The sequence below is a fragment of the Canis lupus genome, chromosome 25 (assembly GCF_011100685.1).
Source record: "Canis lupus familiaris isolate Mischka breed German Shepherd chromosome 25, alternate assembly UU_Cfam_GSD_1.0, whole genome shotgun sequence".
NCBI lineage: Eukaryota > Metazoa > Chordata > Mammalia > Carnivora > Canidae > Canis > Canis lupus.
The window spans coordinates 18,331,696-18,356,569 of NC_049246.1; the positions used below are offsets into that span (position 1 = coordinate 18,331,696).

At 39.3% G+C, this 24,874-nt stretch overlaps 1 protein-coding gene across 16 annotated transcripts in view; it reads left to right on the plus strand.

Moving 5' to 3' along the window:
- The window catches only part of ZMYM5 (zinc finger MYM-type containing 5), a 77,128-nt gene that overhangs the window by 40,093 nt on the left and 12,161 nt on the right, over positions 1-24,874 (plus strand). For 13 of the 16 annotated variants that reach the window (XM_038573533.1, XM_038573527.1, XM_038573530.1 and 10 more), the window contains one exon: positions 465-2,147. In XM_038573533.1, the coding sequence (XP_038429461.1) occupies positions 465-1,217 (753 nt within the window). In that variant the 3' untranslated portion in view covers positions 1,218-2,147. Of the gene's footprint in view, positions 1-464; positions 2,148-2,450; positions 2,607-9,804; positions 10,505-24,874 lie in introns of those variants that run through there. The other 3 variants (XR_005378507.1, XM_038573537.1, XM_038573538.1) reach the window with 3 other exon arrangements.

A 24,874-nucleotide genomic window follows, 5' to 3' on the forward strand; every position in this document is an offset into this window, starting at 1 on the left:
AGACAGAGACCTAGAGACATAGGCAGAAGGAGAAATGGGCTACCTGCAAGGAGACTGACATGGGACTTGATCCCAGGACACGGGGATCAGGACCTGAGCCAAAGGCAGATGCTCACTGAGCCATCCAGGCATCCCAGATTTGTATTTCTTTGATGACAGATGATCAGCTTTTCACATGTTTATTGGGCATTTGTATATACATTGATCCTTTTAACAATTTTTTTTTTAATTTAGATTTTATTTATTTATTTCAGAGAGAGTGTGAGAGCACAAGTGGTGAAAGGATAGGGCAGAGGGAGAGGGAGAAGCAAGCTCCCTAAGGAGCAGGGAGCCGGACTTGGGGCTTGATCCTAGGATGCTGGGATCATGACCTTAGCCAAAGGCAGGCGCTTAACTGACGAGCCACCTAGTTGCCCTTCTTTGTAACAGTTCTAAGATAAAAATTGTAATGTCTTTCTCCCCAGATGATGGAAACAAAATCAAAAAATTCGTCAGCATCAGAAAACAGAAAAAGGAATGCTGTTAGAGAAGAAAATGAAAGAAAATTATATGGACCATTGAATACTCTTTTAGAAAAAAAAGAGGGACTACCAGAACAAAAAGAAAAGACTTCAGAGCTACAGGTTTTGGCAGAATGTACAGATACCTTACTGATCAAACAGGATGTAACTTTACCTTCTTCTGTGTTAACCATAGCTGATAAATTTCAAGAGCAACTGGAAGAGAAAAAATCAGAAGACTCCATTATATCAGTTGTACTTTCTACAGACCCAGGTAAATGGCCCCGAATTTTGAATACTAAACAACGAGACATTCTTGTTGAAAATGATCCACCTCAAGTAAGAAATTTTAACTTTCCAAAAGATAATACAGGGAGGAAGTTTTCAGAAACTTACTACACACGAATTCTTCCAAATGGTGATAAAACCACTAGATCTTGGTTACTTTATTCGACTTCAAAAGATTCTGTGTTTTGTTTGTATTGCAAACTCTTTGGGGAAGGGAAAAATCAACTGAAGAATGAGAATGGGTGCAAAGATTGGCAGCATTTATCACATATTCTTAGTAAACATGAGGAAAGTGAAATGCATATCAATAATAGTGTTAAGTATTCAAAATTAAAATCTGATTTGAGAAAAAATAAAACTATGGAAGCTGCAGAACATGGATTACATGAGAATGAGAAAAATGATGGTGTGCTGCTATTGTACATGTAATATACATGTGGTTCTAGACATAACAGGATCTTACATTTATTAAAGATCTATACCCTAATGGTCAGTACCATTTGTGTTGTGAGGCTCCTATAACTTTGAACAGTTTGTTAAGCAATAAGTATAATAGTAAATAGTAAAGAATGTTTCTGTTCCAAATTCTAAAGTTAATTGGATTCAGTAGTAATGCAGATTTCAATAAGGCAATTGGGGTTTTTTTGTTTATTGCTTTTAAAGATTTTATTTATTTACTCATGAGCCACACAGAGATAGAGGCAGAGACATAGGCAGAGGGAGAAGCAGGCTCCATGCAGGGACCCTGATACCAGGATTCCAGGATCACAACCAGGGCCCAAGGCAGACCTCATCTGCTGAGCCACTGAGGCGTCCCAATAAAGGCAATTATTATTTTTTCCACACCTTTTAAAATTGGCTTTTGAGGGCTAACAGTTGACATGTTTGGTTAACTTTCTGTTCTGATTACTTTGAAAGAGGGAACGAAAGTCTTTATCAATACTAGTTTGAATAAGATACTATGTGAATATTCATGTCATTATTAAAGTAAAAACATTCAGAAACAGTTTGAGAGTAGAATGGAATCTGAAACTGCAGCTTTTTGCTATTAAACCAAATACCTGTGATTTATTTCTTTTAGATAAAACATTGTTTTATTATTTGAGTGAAATAGCATTATTTTTTATATTAAAGTGATTTGCATTTTATTGATCTTAATTTATAAATGTTTTAGCTCTTGTGTGAGAACTATAAAAATAAAGAGTGTATACCTATTTTTATGTTAATACAAATATAAGAAATATTAAAAATATATTAAGTCAACCTTTAGGTACTGTGGCAATTTCTTTTTCCTGTAAAGGAGACTGCATGCTTGAAATTTGAGAAATAAAAGAAAATCAAGGATCTCTCATTTTTAAATGATTGGTATTCTCATCACTTTTTATGTAGTAATCCTCCCTTTGTATCTGATTTCAAATACCAACATAATCATATATTAAATTCTTAACATATACTTGGGTTTTGTCTCAAAGCTGTGAAACAAAATGGCATACGAGCAACAACTAGAGAAGAAGAGGTTGCGTTCTTTTTGGTGGGGTGACACTAGGAGTACTTTTATATTATGTCAGTGATGCCAGTGCATAAAACTATTTTTAGAATACCTAAGAAAACCATTCTCATTGATTCATAACCATTTTGGTTTTTTGACAACTGGACTCTTAGATTCTTTAAGAGTTGGATCTGAATGAAGCTTTGGGATGTTTCCAAAAATCCAGTTTACTCTTGGAGGCCTGAGAGGATGCTCTAGAGAGTGTAACACAGACTTTGAAGTTCCTTTCCAAATGATCAATGTGCCCATTATCTCATTAAATTTAACAGGTAATTGAATGACATTATATTAGATAGCGCTTGTATCAGTGGTATCTTAAATAAAGTAATGAAATCAGCCAGCGGCTACTTAAGGATAATTTGCTAAAAATATCAAATTTATCCATTGAGATAACAAAATTAAATCTTCTCCTTTAAGTTCTTTTGTATCTTCAACATACTGCACACCTATAAGGCACCATAAGCTTTTCACGTAGTTATGAATTAAATGTGAAAAATTCAAAAGATGTAGATGCTAGGTTTATCCGTGTTTATTATAAATCTCATTCTACTTTTTGGTATGTGAAATTTTTCATAATGAAATGTTGAGGGGAAAAAACTCAGAACGTTATAAAAATATCTCTATGCAGGGGAATAATTTTTTTCCAATTATCAAATTTTCTTTTTAATTGTAAAACTGTTCTTACTATAGAAGGAAGGAAGAAGACATGTCAAGTTTTGCTTATCATCTCCTTCCTTAGTTAAAGGATTTGTTATTGATCTGGACTGTACCTATGGTTTGTTTTCACCTTTTTATTTCATTGAGAAAAGGCATTAGGAAACCTCTACCACTGATTCAATATAAAAAAAATATTCAGGACAATTCAGAATAATAGTCTTAGGAAATGGCAATTTATTGGTTTTCTCATTTCACATAGGATGAATAAAACTCATAAATTTTTTATATGTACAAGATACAATTTGCTTACATGGGATGCAAAAGTGAAAAAGTGAAGTAAAGAGCTCAATCAAGTTCTGTAGAAAGAGTAATGCTTTATCATTTTAGGTCATGTCACTCTTATGTTTCAAAGCTTTGAAGTTCCCCATTGCTTTCAGTTCAAAACTCCCAGCTCCTTGGCACATTATAAGTAAGTAGCTGTAATCATGAATGGCAGATAATAGGGAAGGAGAGGTTGTAGACAAAAACAACATGAAGTACAAAATTGTAGTAGAATAGTGCTAATTTTTTTTTTTTTTTTTAAATTCACAAAGAGAGAGAGAAAGAGGCAGAGACACAGGCAGAGGGAGAAGCAGGCTCCATGCGGGAGCCTGACATGGGACTCGATCCCAGGTCTCCAGGATCAGGCTCTGGGCTGAAGGCAGCGCTAAACCACTGAGCCACCTGGCCTGCCCTAATTTTGAATTATAAAGTGTGACTGTGTTAGGATGAGATTACGAATTTGGGAGTCAGGGGTGCCTGGGTGGCTCAGTCGTTAGTTAGGCATGTGCCTTCCACTCAAATCATGATCCTGGGATCAAGTCCCGAGTCAGGCTCCCTGCTCAGTGGAGAGCCTGCTTCTCCCTCTCCCTCTGCCCCTCCTCTGTTCATGTGCTCAGTGCTCGCTGTCTTTCACGAATAAATAAAATCTTTAAAAAGATAAAAGATTTTGAGAATTTAGCTATAGCTAAAAGAAAAATCTAAGGCAATTACCTAAATCTTTGTTTTTGATAATGTTAGTTTAGGAAAATAATGGTGTAATACTGAGGACATGGTTTTCAGAAGCTTGTGATTTTTTTTTTTTTTTTAAGGCAACAGGATTTTAAACGTGGAGAGTACATAATTATGAAGTCAGATCTAGAATGAAGAGCAGTTAATCCAGTTTGCTTCTACAGATATATAAAGCAAGGAAAACTTAAAGCCTGGGAAATTGGACTAATACACATTTAGATGTTAAAAAGACTTTCATGGGGTACTTGGCTGGCTCCATAGAGCATGCAAATTTTGATCTCAGGATTATGAGTTCAAGTCCCCTGTTTTAAGCTGACTTAAAAAAGACTTTCGTAAGTCATTTGCTTACAAATTAATAATCCCCCAGTAAAACTGATTTTAAAAAACAAAAATAATCACTATCAAGAACCACTGAAGGTATTCCTGGCTGGCTCAGTCGGTAGGGCATGTGACTCTTGATCTCAGGGTGGTGATTTGAGCCCCATTTTGGATCTGAAGATTACTTTAAAAAACTCACAGAGATCCTATGGACATTAAAAAAAGAAGGTTATGGGATCCCTGGGTGGCGCAGTGGTTTGGCGCCTGCCTTTGGCCCAGGACGTGATCCTGGGGACCTGGGATCGAATCCCACGTCGGGCTCCCGGTGCATGGAGCCTGCTTCTCCCTCTGCCTGTGTCTCTGCCTCTCTCTCTCTCTCTCTCTCTGTGACTATCATAAATAAATAAATAAAAATTAAAAAAAAAAGAAGGTTATGAATAACTTACATCAAAGAATTTGACAGACTTGATGTAGTATGCACATCCTTTGAAAAACACAACTTCTTAAATCTGTCCCAGGAGGAGCACCTGGGTAGCTCAGTCTGTTGAGTGTCCAACTCAAGCTAGGTTTGGGTCTTGATCTCAGGGTCATGAATTAAAACTGTACATCACACCCAGTGAAGCCACTTACATAAAAAAAAGAAATCTTTCCCAAGAAGAACATCTCAATAGCCCTGTCTCTATTAAAGAAATTGACTGAAATTACAAGCCTTTTTTTTTTTTTTTATGATAGTCACAGAGAGAGAGAGAGAGGCAGAGACATAGGCAGAGGGAGAAGCAGGCTCCATGCACCGGGAGCCCGACGTGGGATTCGATCACGGGTCTCCAGGATCCCTCCCTGGGTCAAAGGCAGGCGCGAAACCGCTGCGCCACCCAGGGATCCCCAGTTACAAGCCTTAACACAAAAAAAACTAGGCTCAGATTCTTTCTCTGGTGAAATCTTCTTTAAGGAAGAAATAATACCAATCTTAAAATCTATTCTCTGTTGATCCCAGAGAATAGAAAGAAAAGGGTATTTCCCAACTTGTTTTACAAGGCCAGAAATACCTTAACAACAAAACCTGACAAGACTAATACAAGAAAAAAAAATTACAGGCCATCTCTTTCATACTAAAATACTAACCAAAATATTAGAAATGGACCCCAGTAATAAAAGGAATGATACATCATAACTAAATAGGGTTATTTCAGAAATAAAAGGTTAGTTTATTTTTTTATTTTTTAAATATTTTATTTATTTATTTGTGAGAGAGACAGAGGCAGAAGGAGAAGCAGGCTCCATGCAGGAAGCCCGACATAGGACTCGATCCCAGGTCTCCAGGATCATGCCGTGGGCTGAAGGCAGTGCTAAACCGCTGAGCCACCCAGGCTGCCCAAAAGGCTAGTTTAACACTTGCAGTTGGTTGGTACAATTTACCACACAAAAGCAATAGAAGCCATCTTGATAGGAAAAAAAGCTTTTGATAAAACTCAATAACCATTCATAATAAAAACTCAAACTAAGAATAGAGGAAAACATTAGGAAAGGGGGAACCTCAAAAAAACCTACAATTATCTTAATAGTGAGATAACACTTTTCTCTGAGTTTTAGTACAAGACAAAAATTACAGTTACTGCTTCTACTCAATGTTGCTTGAAGTTCTAGTCAGTTTAATAAGGCAGGTAAAGATTGGCAAGGAAGAATAAAATTAATTTGCATTTGACATTCCTGTCTCTGGAGAAAAACTAAAAGCATCTATGGCAAACTATTAAAATTATTAAGAGAATTTAACGAGTTAATTGTAATGCCAATATATTTTTAAAATTGTATTTCTGGGGTGCCTGGCTAGCTGAATCAGTGGAGCATGTGACTCTTGATTTCAGCGTTGTGAGTTCAAGCCCCATGTTGGGTGTAGAGCTTAGTTGAAAAAAATATTTTTACATTTAAAAGTTAATTGTAGTTCTATATATTAACAATAAACAATTAGAAAATGAAGTTAAATGCTGTTTACAATAGCATCAAAAAATCAAGTACATGGAAATAATATAGTAAAACAGACGCATAAACTCTACAGTAGCCTATAAAACATTGAAGAAAACAAGAATAACTTTTTCTAGATTGGAAGACTTGATACTAACATAAAATATGTCAGTTCTCCCAATACTGATGTAGATTCATCACAATCTTAGTCAAAATCTGTTTCTTCTTGTGTTTGGTGGAAACAAACTGAGTCTAATATTTATAGGAAATATAAAGTCTTAGAATAATAGCCAAACGGGTGCCTGGCTGGCTTGGACGGTAAAGCATGTGACTCTTGATCTTGGGGTTGTAAATTCACGCTCCACATGGAGTGTGGCAATTACTTAAAATCTCAAAAAAAGTTAGCCAACACATTCTTGAGACAAATTTGTGGAGGATCTACCTACCCTGCCCTATCAATATATATTGTAAAACTAGTTAAGTCTGATTTTGTGGAAAGGATAACAAATAGATCCATTAAGTAGAGTAGAATGGAGAGCCCAGAAACCAAACTACACATACATAAACACCTGGTTTACCTTTACAGGAAAGGTATTACTGCAGTTTAGCGAAGAGAGGATGATTCATAGTTTTGTCAATAAATGGTGCTAGATGATTTGGACAGCCATATGAAAAAGTAAACTCTATCCACACCATGCACAAAAATGTATTCAACATTGATCGCAGACTTAAATATGAAAAGAAAAACAACAAAACTTCTGTAAGAAAACACAGGAAAATATTTTCATGACCTCAGAATACACATTTCTTAGGACTCAAAATATAGTAAGCATAAAAATTAAAAACAGACCAGCAAATTGGCCTTCCTTCAGAATTGAAAACAAAGAGATAGCAGCACTGGCAGCGTAATTTTTGGATTATTCCTAATCACCAGTAAAAAAGCAAATAGCAAAACCGAAAACCCATTAAAAAAACATTTTTACTACAATAAATGAGTGTTCTGACAAATTGGTTTCAACCTTTTAAATGAGGAAAAGCAAAGCAAGGGGTATAGAAGAATATACCCCTGAGAATAGAAGAACCAACCCCAAGAGAGCCAACAAGTATTCACTGAAAGGTACAGCAGGGCAATCCAAGAACTCAAACTGGAAGGTGTTTTCCTAATTCAGTAACTGATGAGTGTAAGGAGTCTGTAGGAAGACCCTACAAATTCCTAAAACTAAACAGGGGTCCCTTCAAGGACAAGGCCCCACACAAGGAAATAAAAATTTAAGCAGATTAGGAACAAGCAAAGAGGTCCTGATAAACATGTAAAATGGGAACAAAGTCAGGTAATCCTCAGAAAGCAGGTTGACATAGCTTTTATTTTTTATTTATTTTTTTATTTTTTGACATAGCTTTTAAACACTACACAAAGACAACAGATGAAAGCTCTTTGAAGTACAAAAGCTACCTTGAAATACACTTCCTAATAATTCAGGGCATCTAAATTAAACCTACAAAAAAAGCAACAGAAATATCAAGGCCAATCCCCAACCAAGTTATAAGAAAAAAAGAATAAGAAATCCAAAGGATAATAAAAATACGCTAGAAAGATATGCTCAGGGCAGCCCCGGTGGCGCAGTGGTTTGGCGCCGCCTGCAGCCAGGGTGTGATCCTGGAGACCCAGGATCGAGTCCCACGTTGGGCTCCCTGCATGGAGCCTGCTTCTCCCTCTGCCTGTGTCTCTGCCTCTCTCTCTCTGTGTCTATGAATAAATAAATAAAATCTTTAAAAAAAAAAAGAAAGAAAGATATGCTCAGAAAACATCAAGACTGCAACATACTACTTCAAAACAAGATTCAAAAAAGAAAAAAATAAAATGATTCATAATTTGATTGGCCTTAGAAAAATTCAAAAATGAAGGCACAGGTGTCAAGAAAAAATTAGAAATAAAAATGTCAAAAATAAAGACCAAAAGGGAATATAAGAATGGATAAACACAACATATAGTGCCTTAAAATAGTGCCTTAAAAGAGAAAGTGAAATGGAAGACTTTAAGATTTTAAGAGAAGAAAGATCGCACTGGGGGAGGAGCAGATGGAAAGGGACAGGCAGATTCCACAGATCCTGATGCAGGGCTGGATCCCATGATCACTAGACCACAGCCTGAGCTGAAATCAAGAGTTAGATGCTTAACAAGACTGAGCCACCCAGGTGCCTCTTATTTATTTTATTTATTTTAAAGATTGTATTTATTTGACACAGAAAACACGTACATGTGCATATGAGAGTACAAGCAGGCGGAGTGGCAGGCAGGGAGAGGGAGAAGCAGTCTCCCCACTGAACAGGGAGCTAGATGTGGAGTTTGATCCCAGGACTCTGGGATCATGACCTGAGCTGAAGGCAGACGTTTAACTAACTGAGCCACCCAGGCACCCCTTATCTTATTTTTAATTAAGTTCTACATCTAACCTGGGACCCAGCCAGGTGCCCCTAAATGGGGGACCTATTTAAGAATAAAAAAAGAAATGGAGATCACAGTCAGTGGCCCATCAACCCGATGCCCATGACTAATGATAAAGATCTAGAACTTAGAGCACATGATTCCTACCCATGGAGACACCCAAGGGATAGCTGCTATGGGAAACAACTTGAATAATGGGAGTAGATGTGTTGAAGTACAATATTGATTTGTCAGCAGGCTTCATGTCCACTGATTGCTCATGACTGAGTAGCAGGTGCACACACTTGCAAAAGTGTTGAACCCTTAGAATTGGGGAACTAGTAGTTCTTTGATAGACCTCAGAAAACATTCTGTTGTGGATCCGGTGGTTTAAAAAAAAAGAGAATTTTGTTTCACTTACATCACACTCACATGGGATCCCTGGGTGGCACAGTGGTTTAGCGCCTGCCTTTGGCCCAGGGCACGATCCTGGAGACCCGGGATCGAATCCCACGTCGGGCTCCCGGTGCATGGAGCCTGCTTCTCCCTCTGCCTATGTCTCTGCCTCTCTCTCTCTCTCTCTCTGTGACTATCATAAATAAATTTTAAAAAATTACATCACACTCACAAATTTAGTCAGTTAATGAAAGATTGGTATGTGCTCCTCATCTGGAGAACCCTGGAATGACCATTCTGATACAAGAAGCTACAATTACTATGAAAACAATTAGCCTAGGGAGGCATATGGAAAGTTTACAGACAAACGCTGTGCCATCTGATGCAGAGAATGGTCAAGGTTCCTTGAAAAGGGTGATAAGCAGACTCAATAAAGAGCAGGAGGACCTATGAGAGTCTGTGAAACATAATGCATATTCAGAGGGCCAAGAAAACGGAAAACACAAAAATTAAGCACGGTATCCACATGTGTTCATTATTCCCATTTTGTTTCAGAAACAACAACAAAACAAAACATACCTATAGAGAATTGAGTTTATTTATGAAAAGAATAATAGAAGAATGAATGTTATATCTTGACCTTTTTTTTTTTTTTTTGGTAGGAAGAACTCTTTCATTCCAAGAAACAGCTTTTCTTTTCTTTGTTAAAGATTTAATTAATGTATTTATTAATGAGAGACAGAGAGAGGCAAAGACATAGGCAAAGGGAGAAGCAGGCACCCCACGGGGAGCCTGATGTGGGACCCGATCCCAGGACCCCAGCATCATGACCTGAGTCAAAGGCAGACGCTCAACCACTGAGCCACCCAGGTACCTAAGAAACATCTTTTCTTTACTAAACAATAAATAAGGTTATATATTTGATATACCTTCCTCAAAGCTCAAAATATTAAAGTGGAAAAAAAATGGCTTTCTTAGACTCTATAATCTCAGAACATTCACTTAAGTTTCTTGTGGGCTATCCTTAATTTGCTGCTAGTATAGACCAATATTTCCTACAGTTTTCTCAGAAAAACAATTACTGTTTTCAGAGATGTGGAGAAGTGTTCTTAAACTTCAAGGAGCCTAAGAAAGACTTTGGGAGCTTGTTTAAACTGCAACTGTCTGATGTATGGCCCTGGATTATTCTGTACTCTTACTGTACTGTAGGGGATTCTGGTGCAGGCTGTCACCACATCACACTTTGAGAAACACTGGGCCAGGGGAACTGATTCCTTGCAACCAAATTTGGCATATGTGTGCTTCCTCTTTTCTGTTTTTGCTGCTGCTTATGACAATAAAATCCTACCTGCCACTGCTGAATTTTTGTGTTCTACAAGTTCCGTAGCTATTTTTTATGCATACCTAATGTATATACTGTGTTTTATTACCTTCCACTCTCTATAGGCCTTAAATTTAATTTAGGAGATGGATTTTTTTTTGAGAGAGAGAGAGAGGGAAGGAGGGAGAGAGAGAGCGAGAGAACGCAAGCGCATGAGCAGGAGGGAGGGGCAGGAGAGGGGGAAACAGACTCCTCACTGAGCAAGGAGCCTGACAGGGTTCAATCCCAGGACCCCAAAATCATGATCTGAGCCAAAGGCAGACACTTAACAGACTGAGCCACCCAGGCACTGCAGGAGATGGATTTTTAATTATATGTGTATAACAAGTAACAACCTATTTCTATTTCATTTTAGTTTCTAAATATGAAGTGGAATATATTTTTTCCTAATTTGTGACCAAACCAACCAATTTAGTTGTTTCAAAGAAGATCCTGTGTTTTGTAGTTTTCAACGTAGCAGTCTTTTATCTCATCAATTAGGTTTACAACTATGTATTTTATAATTTTTTAAAAAGACTTTGTTGGGATGCCTGGGTGGCTCAGCAGTTGAGCATCTGCCTTTGGCTCAGGGCGTGAACCTGGAGTACCAGGATCAAGTCCCACATTGGGCTCTCTGCATGGAGCCTGCTTCTCCCTCTGCTTGTGTCTCTGCACCCTCCCCCTCCCCGTGTTTCTCATGAATAAATAAATAAAATCTTAAAAAAAAAAGATTTTGTTTATCCACTTGACAGAGAGCACAAGCAGGGGGAGTGACAGGCAAAGGAATAGGGAGAAGCAAGGAGCCTGATGGAGGACTTGATCCCAGGACTCTGGGATCATGACCTAAGCCAAAGGCAGATGCTTAATCAACGTAGCTGCCCAGGTGCCCTGTATTTTATAATTTTTGATGCTGGGATTGTCTTTTTAGTTCCAATATGCCAATGCTCTGAACCAAACATTTTCAGAATCCTGACTCAAAGTCCTAAAGCTAATAGGGTTGACTCACTTCACCTGTCTTCTGGTTTATCCTTGAGGTAATATACCTCAGCTGCCTCTGCTCTAATTTTATTTCTTTTGTTTCCTTTCCTTTTTCCTTTTTCCTTTCTTTTCCTTTTCTTTTATTTCCTTTTTTTTTTTTTTTTTTTTTTTGACAGAGATAGCCAGAGAGAGCACAAGCAGGGAGGAGAGGGAGAAGCAGGCTCCCCACTGAGCAGAGGCTGAGGTGGGACTCAATCCAAGGACTCTAGGATCATGACCTGAGTCAAAGGCAGATGCATAACCAACTGAGCCACCCAGGTGCCCCTGTTCTAATTTTAGTCCTAATTAAAATAGTCCATATACACAGGTGACACTCTGGTGCTTTTCTCAATTTCTTGGCTCTTTCTATAGTGCATGTCTCTTCTCCTTCTACCTTCCCCCTGCCAAGACAACAAGAGATCAAATCCTACAGATTTTTCCTCCATTTTTTCTTGAAATAAGCCTTTCTTCTACATTCCCACTATTCCTTTGGTCCAAGGCTAATCATGTTTTTCTTACCCTTCTGCCATAATTTCCTATACAAGATATATCTCCCTGGTATCTGTGTCTCTCCACTATTGCCCGTCCTTCACTCTACTACCTAAAAAACAAAGGCAAGCTTGTCCAGTCTCCTGCCTTAATACTTCTATTAGCTCCTGTATTAGTCTGCTAGGGCTGCTATAACAAAGTACCACAGTCTAGGTGCCTTAAAGAGCACCTATTTCCTCACAGTGGTGGAGGGTAGAAGTGCAAGATCAAGCTGTCAGCAGTGTTTTCTCTCTCTCTCTCTCTCTCTTTTTTTTAGTGTTGTTTTTCTCTTGAGGTCTATCTCCGTGTCTTGCACGTGACTGTCTTCTTCCTTTGTCTTCACAGTCTTTTTTCTGTGTATCTGGGTCCTAACCTCACCTTCATATCATATTAGGATTCACCCTAATGACTTCATTTAAATTTAATTACTTCTTTAAAACCTCATCTCCAAATATAGTCACATTCTGAGGCACTGAGGGTTAGGACTTCAATATATGAATTTTGAGAGGACACAACAGCTCTTGAGCTTAGTACAGAAGGACATTTACTGCTGGGCTCTACCAGCCACTATGAGCTTCATCTTTGATTACTTCCTATCACATCCTTCGCAGCCTTGCATTTCTAAACTTCTTCCTGTTTTCCTGTGGGACAGATCTTGTCATGACTCCAGGTTTTGTGTAAGTTATGCCTCTAACTTACTTCTGTTTCCTCTCCTCCCTTATTTTTACTTGCTTATTTATTTGAGTGCATAACACTGCTTTGTGTTAATTGATAAGTTTGAGGAAATGGTGTGTGTATATGTATATTTATGTCTATAAATAATATAATATATATAGATATTTATAGACATATAGTTCTAGATATATATATTTAGATATAGGTATATATCTAGATCTAGAAATCTTTTTTTTTTTTTTTTTTTTTGTAATTCACAAGGAGATAATTGACAACGTTAAAAGGCATTGGGGAGGCCCAGAGCACCCAATCTTTGTTACAACAGGCTGAGATCCATCTTCATACAGGCCATTTCTGAACAGGCAAAAGGCATGATAAAGAGGTAGTGCCAAAGATAGAGCTCTAGGATTCTAAGCAGGAGTGTTTCTTCTATTATTAAGGCTGGTTTGAATTGTGATCATAACTCTCTGCAGATTCATATTGCTTTCCTTGTACTGTATAATCCAATGTGATCTCTTTGTGTTCTCCCTAAATAGCTCCATTGAACCCTTAAAAACTGGTAGGTCCTGAATCGTCTCCCTTTTATGGGTGAAGTTTTGTTTATCCAGTAAGTCACCAGCTTCACTGGTATCCTAGATTTGTATTCCCTGTACAGAATGCCTTGGAATTTTTGATGCATTGGTCTGATCAGGCCCTCAGGGAACCCCATGTAAGGAAATGTTGTTAATATTGTGGGCATGTAGAGACTTCTGCAGAGGAGCATCTGAGATTTCAGGCCTCTGAAAGGAGTCCTGGAACAGGGCAGGTGTTCTGGGCTGACAAGTGCTGGAGAATGCCAAGGCACACCCTTCCACTGGAAACCCTAGCACTGGACACCCTCCACACTGGGCTGCTGACCCCAGAGGTCCATCACTTCAGCTTGGCCCTTCCTAGGTTCTGGCTACAATATTGATTTGTGGAGTCCCATTAAGGCAAATTGCAGCTGGTTGGTACCAATCATGTCACTTGGTCCTTCCTGCCCAGCCTATCTTTACCTCCTCTAGGTTCGGAGCCACTACCTCATTAGCGCCATTTGCCCAGGCCGGGAGTGGGACAGTGTTGTCTGCTGTCTCTGGATCTGAGGGCATCATTCCCTAAGGGTCATAGAGAAGGCTAGGTGTTCGGGGACCTGAACAACTTAGTCACAGCCTCTGGTTGTGGCATGGACTGTGGAAATGGGTCCCTGAGCTGTGGATTACCACTTGAGGCACCTCAGAGGCACAGGGTAGAGGGGGCTGTTAAAGGGCCAAGGGATGTGGTGGCCAGTTCCTTTGTGTTGTCCAAAGCCACTGGGCGAAGCAAAGCCAGACAAGTGGTTCAATCTCACTTTCTCTGGGAGGCTTTTTCTGAGTCCCCAGGACTGCAATTATTTGATTTATATCTGTATGGATTCACAGATTCTTATTTAATTCTATTGATTAGAATCCATTACTGTCAGGACGCCTGGGCGACTCAGCAGTTTAGTGTCTGCCTTTGGCTCAGGGCATGATACTGGGATCTGGAATCGAGTCCTGCATTGGGCTCCTTGCGGGGAGCCTGCTTCTCCCTCTGCCTGTGTTTCTGTCCCCCACTCCCGTGTGTGTGTGTGTGTGTGTGTGTCTCATGAGTAAATCTTTTTTTTTTTTTTTTTTTTTTTTTAAAGAAAACATTAAAAGAGGGGATCCCTGGGTGGCGCAGCGGTTTAGCGCTTGCCTTTGGCCCAGGGCGCGATCCTGGAGACCCGGGATCGAATCCCACGTCGGGCTCCCGGTGCATGGAGCCTGCTTCTCCCTCTGCCTATGTCTCTGCCTCTCTCTCTCTCTCTCTCTCTGTGTGTGTGACTATCATAAATAAATAAAAATTAAAAAAAAAAAGAAAACATTAAAAGAGTGGCACTTTGGGACACCTGGATGGCTCAGTCCTTTAAGCTTCTGCTTTTTGATTTCAGCTCAGATCATGATCTCAGGGTCATGAGGTCGAGCCCTGCATTGGGCTCTGCGCTGGGTGTGGAGCCTGCTTAAGATTCTCTCCATCTCCCTCTGCCCTTCTACCCCTCTGCCCCTCCCCCTCTCTCTCTCAAAAAAAGAGGGGTGCTTGGGTGGCTTAGTTGGTTAAGCATCCGACTCTTAATTTCATCTCACGTCATGATCTTAAGGTTATGAGATTGGGCCCCACATAGGGCTCTGTGCTCAGCGGGGAGTCTGCTTGAGATTTTCTCCCTCTCCCCACCTCTCCCCTCTAAATAGATTTGTTCAAAATAATAGTAACGATGTATGCAATTATACATAAAAATATATGTTAATGTATAAATTAAATGAATGACAGCAATGATAAATGTGATGGGAAGAAGAATCAGGATTGTTTTATTATTAGAAGTCATTCACACTACTTGTGAAGTGCAGTGTTATTTGAATGTGGTCATGGATTATCTGTAAATGTATGCTGCAAGCTCTAGAGCAACCACTTAAAAAAGTAGAGAAATACAACTTATATGCTAAAAAGGAGAGAAAATAGAATTGTAATACTCTCAATTAATCCCCCAAAGGCAGAAAAAGATTGGTATACAAAAATAAGAATGAAGAGTAAGGGCAACAAATGTAAAGTGTAACTAATGTGGTAGATGTAGTAGCCCAACTATACCAGTAATCACTTTGAACATCATTGATCTAAATGCACCAATTAAAAGAGATTGTTGGGATGCCTGGGTGGCTCAGTGATTGGGTGTCTGCCTTTGGCTTGGATTGCGGTCCCAGGGTCCTAGGATTGAGTCTCACATCAGGCTCCCCATGGGGAGCCTGCTTCTCCCTCTGCCTATATCTCTGCCTCTCTCTGTGGATATCTTATAAATAAGTAAATAAATAAAGTCTTTTTTAAAAAAGATTTTATGTATTTATTCATGAGAGACACAGAGAGAGAAAGGCAGAGACACAGGCAGAGGGAGAGGCAGGCTCCACGCGGGGAGCCCGACGTGGGACTCGATCTTGGGATTCCAGGATCATGCCCTGGGCTGAAGGCAGACACTCAACTGCTGAGCCACCCAGGCATCCGATAAATAATCTTTTTTTTTTAAGATTTTATTTATTTATTCATGAGAGACAGAGAGAGAGAGAGAGGAAAGAGAGGCAGAGACACAGGCAGAGGGAGAAGCAGGTTCTATGCAGGGAACCCGATGTGGGACTCGATGCCGGGTCTCCAGGATCACACCCTGGGCTGAAGGTGGCGCTAAACCGTTGAGCCACCTGGGCTGCCCTAGATAAATAATCTTTTTTTTAAAAAGATTGCTTTGGCTATTTGAAGTCTTTTTTTGGTTCCATACAACTTTTAGGATTATTTATTCTAGTTTTGTGAATAATACCATTGGTATTTTAATAGAGATTACATAGGATTTGTAGATTGCTTGGAGTAGTATGGACATAATAACAATTTTAATTCTTCCACTCTGTGAGCATGGTATCCCCCTCCATTTATTTCTGTCATCTTCAATTTATTTCATTAATGTCTTAGAGTTTTCAAAGTATAGATCTTTTACCCACATGGTTAAATTTATTCCCAGGTATTTTGTTCTTTTTAAGCAATATTAAGTGGGATTGTTTCCTTAATTTTTCTTTCTGCTAGTTCATTATTAACGTATAGAAACACAACAGAGGGGCGCCTGGGAAGCTTAGTTGGTTACACATCTGCTTTCAGGTCATGTTTCAGGTCAGTTCAGGTCATGATCCCTGGGTCCTGGGATCAAGTCCCACATCAAGCCCTACCTTGGACTCCCTGCTCAGTGGGGATTCTGCTTCTCTCTCTCTCTCTCTCTCTCCCCCTCACCCCACTCATGCTCTCTCTCTCTCATATCTAAATAAAATCTTAAAGAAACAAAACCAATGGATTTCTATATATTAATTTTGTATCCTGCGAATTTACTGAATTCATTTATTAATTTTCATATTTAAAAATATTTAAGATTGGGATCCCTGGGTGGCGCAGCGGTTTGGCGCCTGCCTTTGGCCCAGGGCGCGATCCTGGAGACCCAGGATCAAATCCCACGTCGGGCTCCCGGTGCATGGAGCCTGCTTCTCCCTCTGCCTGTGTCTCTGCCTCTCTCTCTCACTGTGTGCTATCATAAATAAATAATAAAAAAATTTAAAAAAAAATAAAAATATTTAAGATTCTTTATTTCCTCTTTTTTTTAAGATTTTATTTATTTATTCATGAGAGACACAGAGAGAGAGAGAGAAAGGCAGAGACACAAGCAGAGGGAGAAGCAGGCTCCATGCAGGGAGCCTGATGTGGGACCCTGAGATCCTGATCTGAGCTGAAATCAAGAAGCAGAGGCTTTAAGGACTGAGCCACCCAGGCACCCTTAAATATTTAGGATTTTTTGCTTATAGTATGTCTTCTTCAGATATTGGCAGTTTTACTTCTTCACCAATTTGAATATCTTTTTTTTCTTCTTGTGTGGTGCTTTGTCTAGATCTTTCATGGATATCTGCAATAATAGGGATGAGTGTCAGCATCCTTGTTTTATTCCTGATCTTGGAGGACATGCTTTCACCTTTTCTCTATTGGGTATGATGTCAGCTTTGGTTTATCATATATGGCCTCAATTTTTTTTTAAGATTTTATTTATTTATTTGAGAGACAGAGCATGAGTAAAGGGTGGGGCAGAGGAACAAGCAGACTCCCCACTAAGCAAAGAGCCTGATATGGGGCTCAATCTCAGGACCCTGAGATCATGACCTGAACCAAAGGCAGTCTCTTAACCAACTGAGCCACCCAGACACCCCTCATAAATGTCCTCTGTTATGTTGAGATATGTTCCCTCTATACTCAACTTTGTTGAGAATTTTTATCATAAATACATGTTGAATTTTGTCAAATGCTCTTTTTGCATCTACTAAGATGATCATATGATTTTTTTATACTTCATTTTGTTTATGTAGTGAATAACATTGACTGATTTTCCAATATTGACCCATCCTTGCATCCCTGGAATATATTTCACTTGATCATGGGAATGATCCTTCCCATGTATTATTGAATTTTGTTTGCTAATATTTTAGTATGTATTGTTGAGGATTTTGCATTTTGTCCATCAGAGATATTGGCCTGTAATTTTCTTTTTCGTAGTGTCTTTGTCTGGTTTGGTATCATAGTAATGCTGGTCTTGTAGAATGAATTTGGAAGCATTTCTTCCTCTTTAATTTTTTGGAATAGTTTGAGAAGGATAAGCATTAACTCTTTTTTAAATGTTCGATGGAATTCACCAATGAAACAGTTTGATCCTGGACTTTTGTTTGTTGGGAGCTTTTCGATTACTGATTCAATTTCACCACTAGTAATCAGTCTGTTCAGATTGTGTATTTCTTCCTGATTTAGTCTTAGCAGATTGTATATTTGTAGAAATTTGTCTATTTTTCTAAATTGTCCAGTTTGTTCCAAATAATTTTTTGTAGTAGTTGCCTATAATCCCTTGTATTTCCATCATGTTGGTTCTGCCTCCTCCTCTTTCGTGTCTAATTATATTTACTTGGGTCCTTTATATTTTTCTCTTGATGAGTTTAGTTAAAGATTTATCAATTTTAGCTTTTCAAAGAACCAGTTCTGATTAGTTCTTTTGAATATTTTCTGTTAAAATTCTCACTGAGTTCATCTACTTTTCTCCCAAGTTCGGTGAACAGCTTTATGACCATTACTTTGAACTCTATATCAGGTAGATTGCTTACCTCTCTTTTGTCTAGTTCCTTTTCTGAGGTTTTTGTCTTGTTATTTTGTTTGGAACATATTCCATTCCTCTGTCTCCTCACTTTGTCTGAGTCTCTGTGTTTGTTTCTATATATTAGGTATGTCAGCTACATCTCCTGGTTTTGAAAGTAGTGGTCTTACATAGAAGGTACAGTTTCCCCCTGATTACCAGAACCAGCCAGTCCAGTGGTGTCCGCCGTATGGGTTACATGTGCCCTACTATTGTGACTGGGCCATGACTGCTGCATGTACTGGTGGGCAGGGCTGACTCTGATGCTTGGCTATGACTAGTGTGGGTGTGCTGTTGGGCCAGGTTGGCTTTCCTTCTGTGAGAGCAGGAATTGCTTTGGAGGAGTGATGTTCCCTGCTGAGGCTGTCTACTGGTTGCAGCAGAGCAAAAACTGCTTTTCAAGGGGTGAGCAGTGCTAGCATGTTAGATGTAGAGTATCAGAACTGGTGTACATCAGCATGAGGTTAGCTAGGCTAAAAGAGGGCAAGAAAAATGGCACCCATCAGTCGTCCTGTTCCCAGAGAAAATTCTGCAAATCCCTGCCCCTCTGGCACATACCTCAAAATTAGTCAGTAAGTCTTCACTTTTGGCCCAGGCCCTTTTCACACTGCTGCCTCTGTGTTGGATCTTGGAGGGAGCTAGATTATGTGCAAGATCTTTAAGAGTAGAGTCTTGGTTTCCTCTAGCCCTCTGGCTCTCCTGGAGTTAAGCCCCACTCATTTTCACAGCCAGTCATGTTGGAAGCTCATCTACATGGTTTAGATCCCCCAGGGCAGAGATTGCCCAATATGAAGCTTGAACTCCCACTCCTCAGTGATACCTCTATGCCAGTGACATCCTGTTTATAAGTTGCCATGCCAGGAATTTGGTTCCTGATTAGACAGCGTGTTTGCCCCTCCAATGCTATGGCTTTTTCTTTATGTCGTCAGCTTGTGGAAGAGCTGTTCTTTTAGTCTTCAGGACTTTCTCGGAGAAAATTTCTCTATATGTAGTTACAGCCTTGGTGTGTCCATGGGAAGAGGTGAGCTCAGGATTTTACTACTCTGCCATCTCCCTTTTTTCTTGACATTCCATAATTATAAAGGGGACATTTCCCCCAAGGATACATACCAATCCTTAACTTTCAATATGCCTCACAATAGAGCATCAAAATACATAATGGCTAGAACTGCACTGAGAGGTAGATGAATCCACAATTACAGTTGGAAACTTCAACACTTTTATCAGAAATGGGTGGATCTAGCAGGCAGAAACTCAGTAAGGATAGAGTTGAACTTAACAATACCATCATTCAACTGGGTATAATTGACATCAATAGACTATTTCATCCAACAATTGCAGAATACACATTCTTCTCAAGATCACGTGGACCATGGGGCAGCTGGGTGGCTCAGTCAGTTAAATGTCTGACTCATGATTGCAGCTCAGGTCATGTTATCAGGGATGTGAAATCAAGCCATGCATCAGGTTCTGTGCTGGGGATGGAGCCTGCTTGGGGTTCTCTTTCTTCCTCTCCTCCTGCTCCTTCCCCTTTCTGAAAGAAAGATCACATGGACCATTCACCCAGATTGATCACATTGTTGGTCATGAAATATACCTTAACAAATTTAAAAGAATAAAAATTGTATGTCTCCTCTCAGATCACAGTAGAATTAACCTAGAAATCGATAATGGGAAGATAATTGGGAATTCCTAAAGTATATGGAGATTAAATAGCATACTTCTAAATAACACTTGGGTAAAAGAAGGAATCTCAAGAGAAATTTAAAAATATTTTTAACTATGGGAAAATTAAAATGCAACTTCCCAAAATTTCTGGGATGCAGCAAAACAGTGCTTAGAGAAACATTTATAGTGTTGAATGCATAAATTTAAAAAATCTAGTATCAATCATCTAAGTTTCCATGTTAGAAAACTAGAAAGACAAAGGCAAATCCAAAATTAGCAGAAGAAAAATAATAAGAATTAGAGTAGAAATCAAATAAACTGAAAAGCAGATAGTAGGGAAAATCAATAAAATCAAAACTTAGTTCACTAAAAAGATCAATCAAATCAATAAGCCTCTAGCCAAACTAAGAAAAAAGAGAAAGGACACAAATTACTAACATCAGAAATGAAAGAGGGGGCATCATTACAGAGCCCATGGATATTGAAAAGATAATGAAGATATACTCTGAACCATTCTATGCCCACATATTTGATAGCCCGATGAAATGAACTAATTCCTGGAAAGAAACCATGTGTCAAAAATCACAGAAACACTAATAGACAATCTGAGTAGGCCTGTATCTTTTAAAAAATTGAATCAACAGTTAATAATCTTCCAAAACAGAAAGCAGTTGGGTTTCACTGTTGAATTCTACCAGATATTTAAGAAAGAAGTTATACCAATTTTCTATAATCTCTTTCAAAGAATAGAAGCAGAAGGAAGGAATTCTCCCGGACTCATTCTATGAGTGCTGCATTACCTTAAGTCCCAAACTAGACAAAGACATTGCAAGAGAAAAAAACCACTACAAACCAATAAGTTATAGGAACATAGAGGCAAACATCCTCAACAAAATATCAAATTTAATTCAACAATGTGTAAAGCGATTGGTACACCACAACCAGGTGAGTTTATCTCAGGTATGCAAAGCTGGTTCAACATTCAAAAATCAATATAATTCATCACATCAAAAGGTTAAAGAAAACTCACATGATCTTATCAATAGATGCAGAAAAAAATCACAAAGTCTAACTTTTTTTTATCATAAAAACTTTTAGTAAACTAGGAATTAATGGTTACCTCCTCAACTTGATAAAGAATATCTACATGAAACCTACAGCTAACATCATACTTTATGGTAAGAAATTCATAGCTTGGGCAGCCCTGGTGGCTCAGTGGTTTAGCGCTGCCTTCAGCCAAGGGTGTGATCCTGGAGACCCGGGATCGAGTCCCGCATTGGGCTCCCTGCATGGAGCCTGCTTCTCCCTCTGCCTACCTGTCTCTCTCTCTCTCTGTCTCTTATGAATAAATAAATAAAATATTTTAAAAAAAGAAACTCATAGCTTTCTTGTAAGATTAGGAATAAGGCAAAGATATCCTCTCTCTTCACTGCCATTCAATGTTCTAGAAGTCTAGAAATGCAAGGTTTGGAGATTGGGAAAGAAGAAATAAAACTGTCTTGGTTTGCAGATGACATGATTGTGTATGTAGAAAATCTGAAAGAACTGACAAAAAACAAAGTTGACAAAATTATAGCAAGGTTGTAAGATACCAGGTTAATTTTCAAAACTCAACGACTTTTTTATATACCAGAATGACCAAGTGGAATTTAAAATTAAAAGTACAATACCATTTACACTAACATCCAAAACCATGAAATATTTAAGTATAAATGCAACAAGTTATAAGATCTATATGAAGAAAACTACAAATTTCTGATAAATGAAATCAAAGAACCAAATATATGGAGAAATATTTCATGTTCATAGATAGTAAGACAATGTTATCAAGATGTCAGTTCTTTCCAACTTGATTTATAAATTTAATGCAACCCCTATCAAAATCCCAACAAAATTTATTTTTGATATGGACAAACTGCTTCTTAAATTTATTTGGAGAAGAAGAAGACCCAGAATAGCCAGCACAATGTTGAAGGAAAAGAAAGCTGGAGGACTATTGCTACCCAACTTTTTTTTTTTTTTTTAATTTATTCATGATAGGCACACAGTGAGAGAGAGAGAGGCAGAGACACAGGCAGAGGGAGAAGCAGGCTCCATGCACCGGGAGCCCGACGTGGGATTCGATCCCGGATATCCAGGATCAGCGCCCTGGGCCAAAGGCAGGCGCCAAACCGCTGCGCCATCCAGGGATCCCTTGCTACCCAACTTTAAGACTTACTATAAAGTTACACAAATCAGGACGCCTGGGTGGGTCAGTGATTGAGCATCTGCCTTTGGCTCAGGGTGTGATCCCGGAGTCCTGGGATGGAGACCCACATCGGGCTTCCTGCATGGAGTCTGCTTCTCCCTCTGCCTATGTCTCTGCCCCTTTCTCTGTGTCTCTCATGAATAAATAAAATCTTTAAAAAAAAGTTACACAAATCAAGACAATACTGTATTGGAGAAAGAACAGACAAATAGATCAATGAAATAGTCCAGAAGCAGACCATCATAAATATAGATCAACTAATCTTTGGCAAAGAACAAAGGCAATGCAATGGAATAAAGATTGTCTTTTCAACAAATGGTGCTGGAACAACTGGACATTCACATATTAAAAAAAGAGAGAGTGAAAATCTGTACACAAACCTCATACCCTTCCCAGAATTTAGCTCAAAATGGATCACAGACCTAAGTGTAAAACACAAAGCTTTAAAAATCTAGGAGAATAATTGAAGGAAATGTAAATGACTTTTGATTTGGTGTTGACTTTTTATTTTTATTTTATTTAAAGATTTTTTATTTATTTATTCATGAAAGACAGACAGAGAGGCAGAGACACAAGCAGAGGTAGAAGCAGGCTCCATACGGGAGCCAGATGTGGGACTCGATTCCGGGTCTCCAGGATCACACCCTGGGCTGCAGGCGGCGCCAAACCACTGTGCCACCAGGGCCGCCCTGGTGTTGACTTTTTTTTTTTTTTTTTTAAAGAACATTCTTTTTTTTTTTTTTTTTTTTCAATTTTTTTATTTATTTATGATAGTCACAGAGAGAGAGAGAGAGAGAGAGGCAGAGACATAGGCAGAGGGAGAAGCAGGCTCCATGCACCGGGAGCCCGATGTGGGATTCGATCCCGGGTCTCCAGGATCGCGCCCTGGGCCAAAGGCAGGCGCCAAACCGCTGCGCCACCCAGGGATCCCTGGTGTTGACTTTTTAAATAACACCAAAGACATGATTTATGAAAGAATTCATAAGCTATAAAAAAAAAAAAGAATTGATAAGCTGAACGTCATTAAAACTTAAAACCTGTGTCTGGGCAGCCCTGGTGGCTCAGCGGTTTAGTGCCGCCTTCGGCCCAGGGTGTGATCCTAGAGACCCAGGATTGAGTCCCACGTCGGGCTCCCCGTATGGAGTCTGCTTCTCCCTCTGCCTCTCTGTCTCTCATGGGTTTAAAAAAAAAACCCAAAACCTGTGCTCTGCAGAAGACAGTGTAATGAGAATAAAAAGACAAAAATGTTTCAAGAAACAAGATGTTTGGGATCCCTGGGTGGCGCAGCGGTTTGGCGCCTGCCTTTGGCCCAGGGTGCGATCCTGGAGACCCGGGATCGAATCCCACGTCGGGCTCCCGATGCATGGAGCCTGCTTCTCCCTCTGCCTGTGTGTCTCTCTCTCTCTGTGTGACTATAATAAATTAAAAAAAAAAAAAAAAAAGAAGCAAGATATTTAAAGCAGCTTCATTTTTTTTTTTTTTAAGGCATAGAGAGAAGCAGTCTCCATGCAGGGAGCCCGATGTGGGACTTGATTCAGGGTCTCCAGGATCACGCCCTGTGCTGAAGGCAGGCACTTAACCACTGAGTCACCCAGGTGTCTCCAGCAGCTTCATTCATAATTGCCAAACTTGGAAACAACCAAGATATCTTACAGTAAGTGAATGGATGAATTAATTGTAGTACATCCAGACAATGGAATGTAATTCAATATTATAAAGAAATGAACTACTGAGCCATGAAAAGACATAAAGGAATTTTTTTTTAATTTTTTATTTATTTATGATAGTCACACACACAGAGAGAGAGAGGCAGAGACATAGGCAGAGGGAGAAGCAGGCTCCAGGCACCGGGAGCCTGATGTGGGATTTGATCCCGGGTCTCCAGGATCGCGCCCTGGGCCAAAGGCAGGCGCCAAACCGCTGCACCACCCAGGGATCCCAATGTAAAGGAATCTTAAATGCATATTACTAAGTGAAAAAGGCAGTCTAAAAAGGCTACATACTTTATGATTCCAACTATATGACATTCTAGAAAAGGCAAAACTATGAAGACAATAATAAGATCAGTGATTGCCAGAGGTTGAATGGGGAGAGGGATGAATAGGTGGAACACCAGGAGTTGTAGGGCAGTCAAAGTGTCTACAGGTGCCTGGGTGGCTCAGTCAGTTTAGCTGCTTAGGTTATGATCTCAGGGTCCTGGGGTTGAACACTCAGCAGGGAGTCTGTTTGTCTCTCTTCGTCTCCCTCTGTCCCTCCCCCCACTCATAGTTTGTCTCTCAAATAAATAGATAAAATCTTTAAAAAAAATAAAGCACTCTGTATAATACTGTAATGGTGGATACGTGTCATCATAAATTTTTCCAGACCATAGAATATACAGCTCTGATTGAACCTGATTGGACTCTGTGAGCTTATGATGTGTAAATATAGTATGATGTAAAAATATATGTGAAACAGATGTATCATTCTTGTGGG